Below are 13014 nucleotides of genomic sequence, written 5' to 3' on the forward strand. Positions count from 1 at the left end.
TAACACAGTTTTCTAACTATGTCTATATTTTGCGTCAATGCTTAAGAAGAGTACTGACTCATCGTATGTGTTTAATAAATGATTTTTAATCATTTTTAAATCATTTTAATCACAGAGTGCTAAGTTTATATCAGTCTATCTACCAGATGGAATTTTAATACTTCTTCATTTAACTGAGACAATTTTTGGCCAATGGTTACTTAGGGTATAAATTGTGAAAACATTCAACTGGAATATTCTATTCTATAATAATTGTTATATGAGTAATTATATGAATAACATATAAATATTATATGAGACTAAAACAACCTATTTTCCTATTGTGAATGCCTTGCGGACAAGGACCTTTATTTATCTCTCTATCACTATGGCATTAATCTAAAGCATTCTTAAATACAGCAATTATAGGGTAACTATTTCAATAGTGTTCAAAACAAAATGTAAAGTGAAGGAAATGTCCATAATAGGTGGTATCAATTTCACAAAATGTTTTTCAATACTTACCATTTTCAAATGTGGTTGGGGAATCCATCTAAAATTGTTCATTTTTGTTAATCTCTCAAATCGCCCGCATGTTTCTGGTCAACAGCCATCTCTTTTGTGCTAGAACCTTCCTAAATGCTTTCTTCACATCTTTGTTTCTCAGGGTGTATATGAGAGGGTTCACCAGTGGGGTGACCACACAGTAGAACACTGAGACCACTTTACCAATGGTGAAGTTGTACTTGGCTGGAGGACGGACATAGGCAAAGATAATGGTGCCGTAATAGATGGTGACCACAGTGAGGTGGGAGGTGCAGGTGGAGAAAGTTTTCTTCCAAGCCTCCCGGGAAGACAGTCTCGTTATTGTGACCACAACGTGGACGTAGGACGACATGGTGAGAAGGAAAGAACTTAGAATCACGATAGAGCTACATGTGTAGCTCAAGGACTCTGCCAGATATGTATCTGAGCAGGAGAGTTTATAAATGGGATCTGAGTCACAAAAGAAATGGTTGATCTTCTGAGGGCCACAAAAGTTTTGATGAGAAATGACTATGGTAGATAAGATAGGGGCAATGAAGCCCCCAATCCAAGATCCAGCTGAAAACCACAGGCACACTCGAATACTCATGAGGAGTGAGCAGTGTAGAGGACTGCAAATGGCCAGGTACCAGTCATAGGCCATCACTGCCAGCAGAATGCACTCTGTAGCTCCCATAGAGAAAAAGAAGTAGTACTAAGTTATGCAACCAGCAACAGAGATGGTGACAACCTGTGAGAGGCAGGTGGCCAACAAGTTAGGCACTGTGACTGTGGTGTGCCAGAGCTCCAGGAAGGACAAATTTCCTAAGAAAATGCACATGGGCGTTTGGAGTGTGGAATCCATCACAACAATGAAAATGATGGGGGTGTTTCCCATGAGGGAGAGCAGATAGACAGCGAGAAACATCACAAACAAAGTGAGGCGCAGAGAGAGAACACCAGAAAACCCAGGAAAAATGAACTCTGTCACCGTTGTTCGGTTTATTGCATCCATATCTCATCTTCTCTGATCTGGAATGAACCAATGACGCCCAGTATACAGTAGATGAGCAAGAATAGAATTCACATCCTAGACATGAGAGGATTGTAAATGTATCTACAGGCAGTGCAGATCAGAGGCGAGTAGATCATGGGGGAGGATGGGGTGCCACCCAGAATGGAGATTCCAGGCCATGCTAGTTGCCGTGTCAAGATAATGTGCTGCCTTCAATTTTATCCCCCAGATCTCTGATTTACTCCGTCAGTTAGGGTTTGGTGAGAGATTGGTACTGAGTACTGGATAGAGTACTGGTACCCTATCTCCAGAAAACAAACAGAATAGGATTCAAAATTTATATGGAAGATATTTTTAATAAATATTTTTAACATTCCTAATCTTTGATTTGTATGTTTTTAGACTTATTGCATCCACCTGTTTTCCTGCATTTGTTAGTAGTAGTCAAATAAATAAATCTTTAGAAGTGTCAGAAATTTATTTGTCTACCAATGGACAGTAATGTCATTTTCATGTCTTACTTGTTGTATAAGAATAAAACATGAGATCTACCCACTTTCCAAATCTTTAAATGTGCAATGCAGTATTGCTAACTATGGTTATGTTGTGTTCCTACCACAATAAAAGTCAAAAATCTCATCTTTAAAGAAAGAAAGATAGATTTCCAATGAACATATTCATGTATACACATGCTTTAGTGCCAAAGTAGCTAGAGGATAAAGTATAGCAGAAAAAAACTTCTTACTACACATACTAAAAAACTTTCTTGTATACATAAAATACATACTTTTTTACTATTTTTCAAAATTCCCTGCAGTAAAGACTTGATATTTCCTATATTACAATGAAAAAATAAGTGAAATGTGGAGGTAACCGAGTCCATGTCCATGGATTTCTGTGTTAAGCCCTTATGGAGTTTTTGAACCATAAAACTCTATTAAAAAATATATATATGTTTTATGTCACAACATTAATGGTCCGCATAGTGCACTGTTGATACAGTAGAGAATTTTCCAAGATACATATCATAGAAATTATCGGTTACATATGGAAAAAGAGTCAAGTTAGTATTGTCAGGAGACATTTATTTGTCCCACTACATCAAACTGTAGGTAGAAATCCCCTAAAAAGACCAGGGTCAGTTTCTTGCCATTTTACTCTGAATAACAAAAATATATTGTACTTTCTGCAGGGTATATAACTATTCAAAATATTTTGAAAAATATTATGATTAGCAACTACATAGAATTTATAACAAGAAAATGGTTCAGCTGAAAGTATTTGGAATAATTTTTAATATATTTTATGATTTTAATTTTTCTGGTTCCATTAGAAAAATATTGCCGTTTATTTTACTAATTTACTACCAAGGGTCTAAGGTATCTATATTGCTATAATAAAAACAATATTGCACGGCTAATTTTCTCTTCATATTAGTAGGAAAAAATAACAATTTGAAAAGAATAACAGTAGAACTTTGGCAACAGAATCAAACCAACATCATCTCAAGGAGAAAATCTTCTTTCTTTTCCTAAAATATATCACAGCTGTCTAATTCTGCCTTTAGCAAAAATGAAGTTCTACACTCTTCAGCTGGGAGGGAACTGGAAGTTAGAGAAAATTAATTTTAAATTAATTAATACTTTTATAAAACTAAAACAACATTTAAATACAAAAAGAACTTACATGTGATTTTTATATATTTATTGTTTTCAATTTATAAGCCGTTATTACTCCTCTTAGATGCCAAAGAAATGCCAGAAGAAGTATATTTCCTCTGATTACAAAAACACCCCAAATTATAAAAGTACTGTTATATAACTTCACTACTTTCCAGACAGTGATAAATAACATGGATTATATCCCCCTAGATATACTCACAGCCTATATTCTGTTTGGTTATTTCTTAGTAATGGAATACTGGTAGTTAAATTTTCTTTAAACTGACCTTTTCAAAATATCATGCATTGGAGCATCCTGCATGCAATTGGATCACAAAAGAAATAAGCTAAAAATTCTCCTCACTGCTATGTCGTTGGCTGTCCTACGCCATGTATGCTACAGATAGCACCAAATCCCCTGGGTTTGTTTGTTTTTTACCTCACTTTTTCCCCCCTGTTTGCAGGATGCCAGGAAAGACATGGTCTGAAATCCCTTTTGTGGGAATTACTGTGATTTCATCAGTCTGGAGCCTTGGAGATCTGCCCTCTAACTTGGGACATCCACAAAGATTCTCTGAGGATGTTTCTTTGGTGAGAATTAAAGTACTCTCCCCTTGGGACTAGAAGAAGAACAAAGTGTGGGAAGCAGCAGAAATGTCTACACAGGGACAAAAAGAATAGCCTTAGAAGTGGCTGCATTAGCTACCACTGCCCATGGTATTCCCATTTCATTTATGATCACAGAATTGCATCCCTCAGTATTTCAGCCACTACAAGCATGGTCAGAATATCATATTCTCCAGCATACAAAGTACACACTATATCAGCATTTAAAAGCCTTCCTTTATAATAATAGAGCGACAAAACAAGCAAAACAAAAAACAACACAGGCATAAAATCTCTTTACAGCAAATAACTCAAAAGACATTTAGAAGTGTGTTTGCAAAACAAGGTAGCAGATACTGAGATTGAGTCATTTCAGGAGCGTAGTGAATATGTGCAGAGGGCACGAAAGGCTGACAAACCTTGGGGGAAAAGAAGAAGAGAATGACAATCTAGGTGACCGAATAAAGTAACTCTAGATGACTTCCACAAATGTGTGGTGAAAAGAGAAATTTGAATATAAGTTTGAGCTTGTTCACATTAGTGAAGGAAAATAATGTTTTGTTCAACATATTGTTTGTGAAAATTAGCCTATGTGTAAAAGAAAATTTTAAAAAACCTCAATCCTTGTACGTAAATGCCAAGTGGATCAAACATTTACACAAAAAAGAAAGGAATTGTAAAACAGTGATAATCATTAAGAAAGGGAAGGGACCAGGAGATAACCTGAAAATTTGTGGAGGCAGTTTGTTTGAGGGAACATGGGATGTTGGTGGCACGTATTGACATGAGCATGAAGAACGCTATTATCTGGGGGTGTCAAATCCCCACACAAGGCATTAATAGTGGTCCCACTGAGAATCATTGTCTTAAAGGCAATAGAAAATAATTTTTAAAATAAATTGTTATAAAATTTTATTTTATTGACGTCACATTGGTTTACATCATGATGTAAGTCTCAGGTGTACATCAATATTTACCCAAAGAACATGAAAACACAAATTTGAAAATATGTATGAGCTGCTATGTTCATTGCAGCATTATTCACAATAGCCAAGACTTGGAAGTAACCTAAAATAAACTTTTTGAGCTATAATTGACATATAAAATACACCCATTAAAAACATAGAGTTCAGTTGAATAATTTTTTAAGGAAAAAATTTATTCAACTAAAAAAATTTGCATTAATAAGAAATATGAATAGAATTGATGAAAAAATATAGAGTTCAATAAGTTTTGACAAATGTATACACACAGGTAACTACAACCACAATCAAGAAATAAAGCACTCTGGATCTACTCCAGAAAGTTTCCTCATGCCCCATGCACTCAATTCGTTTCTTACCTTAGACCCAAGCAACCACTGCTCTCCTTTTGTCACTATAGCTTATCTTTGCTTTTTTTTAGATGTTGATATATACAGACTCATAGGGTGTATATCCTTTCATGTCAGACTTCTTTCATCTACTGTCTTGGGAGAAGAATGGATGAACACAGTGAGAACATAAACAAAGAACTGGAAAATATAAAAAAGAACCAATCAGAAGTGAAGAATACAATACTGGAAATGAAAAATTCACTAGAAGGACTCAATAGCAGAGTAGATGATACAGAAGAATGGATCAGTAGGAAATCACCCAAGCTGAACAGATAAAAGAAAAGAATTAGAAAGAATGAAGACAGTCTACAGGACTTCTGGGACAATATCAAGCTCACTAACATCTGTGTTATAGGTGTCCCAGAAAGAGAAGAGAGAGACAAAGGGGCAGAGAACCTATTTGAAGAAATAATAGCTGAAAACTTCCCTAACCTGAGAAAGGAAACAGACACCCACATACAGGAAACACAGAGAACACCAAACAAGGTAAAGCCAAAGAGGCCCACAGCAAGACACATTATAATTAAAATGTCAACAATTAAAGATAAAGAGAGAATCCTAAAAGCTTCAAGAGAAAGGCAACAAGTTACAAATAAAGGAAATCTCATAAGGTTATCAGCTGACTTCTCATCAGAAACCTTACAGGCTAGAAGGGAGTAGCACGATATATTTAAAGTGCAGAAAGGAAAAAATCTACAGCCAAGAATACTCTAGCCAGCAAAGTTATCATTCAGAAGGGAAGGAGACATAGTTTCCCGGACAAGGAAAATCAAAAGGAGTTTATCACCAAGAAGCCAGTTTTACAAGAAATGCTAAAGGAATTCATTTAAGAGGAAAAGAGATCACAAATAGGAATAAGAAAATCATTTTAAAAAAAGCAATAAAATCTCTGGTAAAGGCCAATAAACAATAAAAGGAGCAGATAAACCACCTATGAAGGTCAAAAGAAAAAGTACTAAAAAAAGATCTATTTCCATAAGTGGGTAGTGGATAGACATGCAAAAGAAAGAGGTTGTCTATGATATAAAAAACACAAAATATGGGAAGAGAAGAGTAAAAGAGTAGAGCTTTTAGCAAGAGGTCGAAGTAAAGAGACCATCAAGTAAGTGGAATGGTAAAGTCCTTACTGTTGTGTTCCTGTCTATTTCCTCTTTTGTGTCTCTTAGTAATTGCTTTATATATTTATGAGCTCCTACATTGGGTACACAAATATTTACAAATGATATATCCTTTTGTTGGATTGTCCCCTTAATCATTATGTAGTGTACCTCTTTGTCTCCTGTTACAGATTCTGTTTTAAAATCTCTGTGTCTGATATAAGTATTGCAATTCCAGCTTTCTTTTCATTTCAGTTTGCATGGAGTATCTTTTCCATCCCTTCACTTTCAGTTCATGAATGCCTTTAAGTCTGAAGCATGTCTCCTGCGTGAAGCATATCTATTTGTCTTTCTTTTTTGTCCATTCAGCTATCCTATGTCTTTTGATTGGAGGATCTAGTCCATTGACACTTAAATTAGCTATTGACAAAGTATGTACGTATTGCCGTTTTATTACTTTTTTTCTGAGTGCTTTAGTAGTTCTCTGTTCATTTCTTCTTCTCTTGCTCTCTTCCCTTATGATTTGATGGCTTTGTTTAGTAATTAACCAAAGTTTTATAAAGAAAAGACTTAAAGATGGTGGTGATTTGTGTTGAAAGTATGTAACTCCTAATTTATTTGTTAAAAGCATCATGAAGCCAAAGGTTATGGTACTCATAGTTTTATACCAAAGGGACACACATCTTTCCCCTGTGGAAGAGGTGGATAGAAATTTTCTATTGATATCAGGAAGAGTTCACTGCAACAACTCAATACTTTTGAGGCCCAAAGGACCTAGTCAAAACAGATTCATTAGTCTCAGATTTGGAGACATCATTAACTCAAGATTGGGATAAGACACAATGTCCTCTGGAAGACAAGGAAATCCATGGTTTCTAATCTGGTCTCTTGGGAAGAAAGAATCAGCAGGAATAATTTCTTCTGTATCCAAACCAGTGTCCCACATGGAAATGATCTGCTCACAGGTGTGAGTGACAATGGAGAAGGTGCTTAATTAGCCTACATAGGGAGCTGTAAATATCACTTCTGCTTCAGGCCTCCTATGTGCGCAACATTGAGCTGGATCGACATGGTTGCTGCTTTTGGAATCCTAAGTCTCACTAGGCAACTGATATTTCATTACTTCTTGCTGTTCCTTCTGGGAACAGAGCTTAAGTCTCTTTCATCAAACATCCAGGAAGGAATTTACAGATCTTCCTCTCAGAGACCTCATCCAGGTGAGAGCTCAGTAGGTACTTCTCGAAAGATTCAGAGACAAAGGGAGAGAACATTTACCTTAGGTCAGCTGAAAGCCAAAGCAACCTAGGCCAGAGCTGAATGATTGTCATGTTATTTTCTATGTAGATTAAATAATTTATAATTAATTTATTTAATATGTTAAAAAGAGAAATGTCATTTGGTCTCAGAAATAGAAGGGTTATTGTTATAAATCAGTGATGGGAAAGGGCATCCAGTTGGATGAGAACAAAAAAAGGAATGGTGGTTCCGGTAAAATTAGAACCTGTCAGAGGACTTTTGCTCCTAAGGCATTGTAAAATAGACAATTAGGTTTGGAAAACTGTGCAATGAACTGAGGGAAATTTTTTAAAGTGCACAAGATGGGGTGTATTTGACCATGTTCTGTATTTGTTATGAATCTCATACCAAAGAAATAGATATTACATTGCAACAGCAGTTCTTGAGACATGCATTTCACAGTATTCTCTGACATGCTGGGGATTTACATAAAAAATGTACTTAATATGCAAAAAGTTATGCTAATCAGATTTACTTTAAAATTAGTTAATTACTTAAAAGTCGGTAAGTAACAGACATTGCAGAGGTAGAAGAAAAAATTTATCTTCAGCTGCTCACTAGTGATATTCCTTCATTAACTAACAATCATTAACTTTGCTAAGCATTTCACATGTATTGACTAAATCTGTTGACAATTTCCAGGCAATGGATACCACTATCCCTACTTTTTGAGTGAGAATATTAACATTCAGAATGGTTCAAGTACTCTCCATGGACAAACAGCTAATATGTGGTAGATCCAAAAGTCAAATCTCCATTTTATGATTCCAATGTTTTGCATTTAATGTCATTTACAAAGTGTTTTTACCATTTAATCTTTAAAAATCTCCCACTATCATTGCACATTGTATATTTTCTGTTGTAAATTAAGGGTTTATTCCTTTTCCTCATTTTTATAGCAGGATGCACAAAGCGTCTTAATGTTGTAAGGTATCTTTCCTTTTTCCTAAGAATAAATTGTGTTTTTTTCTGCTATGTTAATTATTCTGGGCTTCAAAGGAATATACGTGTGGTTGGAATGCTGCCAGAACCAAGGAAGGTTTCTCCTCATCACAACCTCTCAGGGACCACCTGAGCATTTTAGGTCCTTTATCCCACTCATATCTAAATGATCCTCTCTCTGTTTTGGAAGTGCTTTTTGTGTTTCTTTAAATACAGGGCACAAAATAGTCATATGAATATGGAGGCTAATACATGAATACATAAATACATATTCATTTGAGGCTTACTAACTGGAATTTGGGTACTATTTCTACATTCTTTAGGGTAAAAATAACCTAATGTTGACAGCTTCCTTGTATCATTTATTTCCTAATTATTGTGGCTGGAGTGAGAAGAACCTGCTAGTCTCATGTCTCCAGGAGGTCATTGTGCACTGCGTGTGTGTGCCTGTGTATTTTGTGGGACAAGAGCAGTACTTAGGGCAGTGGTATCTAGCCCATATGCTCCAAAATGTGACTCTAAGATAACAGATGCCAGAATGTTAGCCAGCAGACAGAAATGAAGGGATTATTTCTATTCAGAGGATTCCTTAGAAACAAAATCAATGAAGTGCAAGGAACAATGTAAATGAGTGACTCCCTGTGTCTTGAAGCTTCAGGTGCAGCTAGAAGGCCATCTCATTTCTCAACATCCTCGGACACTGTCTCTCATCCCTCTCCTTCTGCTCATTCCCCTCACCACTCTGGCTCCATTTTGAATGTTGAATACCTGAGACAAGAGTATTGCTCCTATCTCAGGGTCTTTTCTCTGCCTCTTTCTTCTACAAGGCAAACACTTTCCAAAACACCCTTGTGTCTCCCACTTTGTCTTCCTTTTACACAGGTTTTCATGAATTACCAGGGAAAACTACCAGCTCTACTGACTCTTTATTATCTGTACTTGTTTTTCTTCATAGCATCTGTCACCATGTGACATGATATATAATATTTATTTGCTTATATTCTTTCACCATCACTATATTTTTGGGCTTTTGTTTCTCAGAATCCTATCATTTTTGCCTAGAAGATGGTCAGTACTCAACATATATTCTTCAAATCATCAAAGAATTTCTACTTAAAATTGTGTAATATATGGCCTCTTGGGGAAAAATCTGAGTGAGACAGGAATTTCTGGTCAGAAATGTCAGGGGAGATCCCTTAAAATCTATTAGATCCATACAAAGAATATGTATTGATTTCTTAACTGTAATATACAAGTTGTAACATTTGAACTGTGTTAGCAATGACTATTTGTGTGAAAATTAGTCATGTCATTTTTTCATTCCTAGTCTTAACCACTACTACATGGTACCAGGCAATGGTACACAAAATTCAGAATTTCTTCTTCTGGGATTATCAAAGGAACAAGAACTGGAGCCCCTCATATTTGGGCTTTTCATCTTCATGTACCTTGCAACTATATTGGGAAACCTGCTCATCATCCTGGCCACTGTCTCAGACTCCCACCTCCACACACCCATGTACTTCTTCCTCTCCAATTTGTCCTTTGTAGACATCTGTTTCACCTCCACCACCATCCCAAAGATGCTAGTGAATATACAGACGCAGAGCAAAGTGATAACTTACAAAGGCTGCATCAGCCAGATGTATTTTTACATACTTTTTGCAGTGTTGGATGATTTCCATCTGGCTGTAATGGCCTATGACCGTTTCTTGGCCATCTGTCACCCCTTGTCCTACACAGTCATGATGAGCCCCCAGCTCTGTAAACTTCTAGTTCTGATATCCTGGCTCATAAGTGCCCTGCATTCCTTGTTAGAAAGCTTAATGGTGTTGCGACTGTCCTTCTGCACTGACTTGGAAATCCCCCACTTTTTCTGTGAAATCAAACAGGTGATCCGACTTGCCTGTTCTGACTATTCTCTCAGTGACACGGTTATGTATGTTACAGCAGTGCTGCTGGCTGGGGGTGCCCTTGCTGGTATCCTTTACTCGTACTCAAAGCTAGTTTCCTCCATATGTGGAATCCCTTCAGCTCAGGGGAAGTATAAAGCATTTTCCACCTGTGTGTCTCACCTCTCAGTTGTCTCCTTATATTATTTTTCAAGCCTAGGAGTGTACCTTCTCCCTGCTCCTACCCACAGTTCACGCTCAAGTGCTGCAGCCTCAGTGATGTACACTGTGGTCACGCCCATGCTGAACCCCTTCGTCTACAGTCTGAGGAACAAAGACATACAGCGGGCTCTGAAAAGAGTCGTTCAGATGGTATGTATCAAAAAGAAAATTGTTCTAGGGCTGAAGAAGTGCCCATGATTGCAGAACTTAAAGCCTCAGAAGCAGAAATTACTATTCTTTGATCAGATTCTGGGTATTAAACATGTTCTTTCACTTTATTTCCTGGAATTTCAATTTCTTTGATTTCCAATCTTTATATCATTTACGTAATTCACTTTGGGAAGCTTTCTGCTGTATTTGATGTATAGGCAGGTCTCCCCTTTGTCCATTTTCCTACTTTCACAAAGTTTTTCCCAACCCTAAGTCATAAATATTTGGAAATTCTCATTTTTTTCTTGGGGGAACTTGGGTTACCCAAGAATAATTTCTTCGCAAATTATGTAACAATGCAAGTAATTTTCCTCTAGTTTTCCTGAGAGATTAGTCATGAGTTGTATTACTCATTAAAAAACAGCATACATGACAACCAAGGCTGTTTATGTAATTCATTTCAGCAAAATATGAAATCATATTTTTCATGTTGGGCCCATCGTTCTTTTCTATTTCTCTTCCTTAACTGCTCTTACAGATAACATGGTCTTTAATATGTTACTGTGTTTTGTAGCTGGTCTCCTGGCTTTTGTCTTATTCAGCTCAGTGTCCGCAATGACTATGATAGTCACTGGCAAAAAGTTAATATCAAATATATATCTCCCAGTGGAGTCTACAGGGAAAGACAAATTTACATATGCAGTTTGACCTATTATGGTCTCAGAGTCAGAGATGACCTTAAAAAGGGGGAAACTAAGGGGCCAGCCCGGTGGCACAGCAGTTAAGTTCGCACATTCTGCTTTGGTGGCCCAGGATTCACCGGTTCGAATCCCAGGTGCAGACATGGTGGCATTTGGCAAGCTATGCCGTGGCAGGCGTCCCACATATATAGTGGAGGAAGATGGGCAAGGATGTTAGCTCAGGGCCAGTCTTCCTCAGCAAAAAGAGGAGGATTGGCAGCAGACATTAGCTCAGAGCTAATCTTCCTCGAAAAAAAAAAAAATGAGGAAGCTAGATCTTAAATAGCAAATTTTGTTACTATGCAAAATATTTATTTTTCATGCTGTACATAGACTCTCTGAAGCGTGGAAGACTGCTGTCCACCAGTGGGGGGGTTCATGTTCTGTTAATTACCTTCCTGATTTTGCTTGAAAACTTCTAGTGCTGCCTACAAATAGGACTCTTTCTATTGCTCTGTGAAATATCTCCCCATTTCTAAGTTTATTCATAACCACTAAAGGGGCAGTGAATGAGCAGTACCAAGGTCATTCATTATATATCTGCTTCATGCTCGGGAATCTCTTCAGTATTCATCACAAAGGATGACTCACAAAAAAGCTTGGATTTCCACCCTGTGATGTGACTCAGGGTGAGAAGTTTTCTTGTGCACAAACACGCAAATCCTTCCAACTTCTCCAAATTCTGCAGAATAGAGCCTCAGTATAGCTGCTTGCTAATACTGTTATCTTAAATAAACTTGAATAAGAAAATAATCATGAATGCTATTTTCAGTATCAGAATGTGTGCCAAAAATAAAAAGCAGCAGATTATTACAAATGCCCCTATTACTGTTTGCTTTGATTATTCTATCAGTTAGCTTTTTCTGCATAACAAGCCATCCTAAATCAAATGTTTCAAAATAATGCTTTTGTTATTGAATAGGATTACATGATGGGGAGTTATTTTGAACTCTGCTCAGATACTCACGAGGCTGTAGTCAGCTGTGAGTCCCTATGTTGTGTGTCTGTAGTTCATCCAAGATGTTGAGTGAGACTGTAGTGCAACTCTGTCTTGAACCAATTTATGTCAGTTTATTTATTTATGTAGGTTAATCATATGGTTTACCAAAAAAACAATTTATCAAATAGGAATGGTCTTAATTCCACTGATTTTATATTCTATATACAACATGCTTCTACCCAGTGAGAAGACGTATCTCCCACCCCTGTTACGCTGAGACTCAGCTCCCTGTGGTCTAGATCTTACCTTGAGATTTGAATCACCTGATATTTTTTCCTTTAAACTAGTTTATTGGAGTATGACGACATGCAATAAACTTCACATATTAAAATGGAAAATTTGTGTATACCTTAAATTTACACAATGTTATAAGCCAATAGGACCTCATTAAAAGAATGTGAAAAATAAATAAACAAGAAATAAAAACCTGTAAGCTTCTTATGGTATGGCTGTGTCTTGAATTGCCCTGGAATAGGGGTTGTTTTACTCACTATAGATTCTGAATAAATACAGT

At 36.7% G+C, this 13014-nt stretch overlaps 2 protein-coding genes across 2 annotated transcripts; one reads left to right on the forward strand and one right to left on the reverse strand.

Annotated features, from left to right (window-relative positions):
* Positions 1–559: 559 nt before the first annotated feature.
* On the reverse strand, positions 560–1519 carry LOC103564704 (olfactory receptor 5F1-like). The gene is given in 1 exon segment (XM_008540599.2): positions 560–1519. A coding segment is annotated over 1 exon segment (960 nt).
* Positions 1520–9839: 8320 nt separating this feature from the next.
* On the forward strand, positions 9840–10808 carry LOC103564705 (olfactory receptor 7A17-like). The gene has a single exon (XM_008540601.2). The coding sequence runs from the start codon at positions 9840–9842 to the stop codon at positions 10806–10808; it is 969 nt and encodes a 322-aa protein (XP_008538823.2).
* Positions 10809–13014: the final 2206 nt, after the last annotated feature.

This window comes from Equus przewalskii, chromosome 32 (genome assembly GCF_037783145.1).
Source record: "Equus przewalskii isolate Varuska chromosome 32, EquPr2, whole genome shotgun sequence".
Taxonomy (NCBI): Eukaryota; Metazoa; Chordata; class Mammalia; order Perissodactyla; family Equidae; genus Equus; species Equus przewalskii.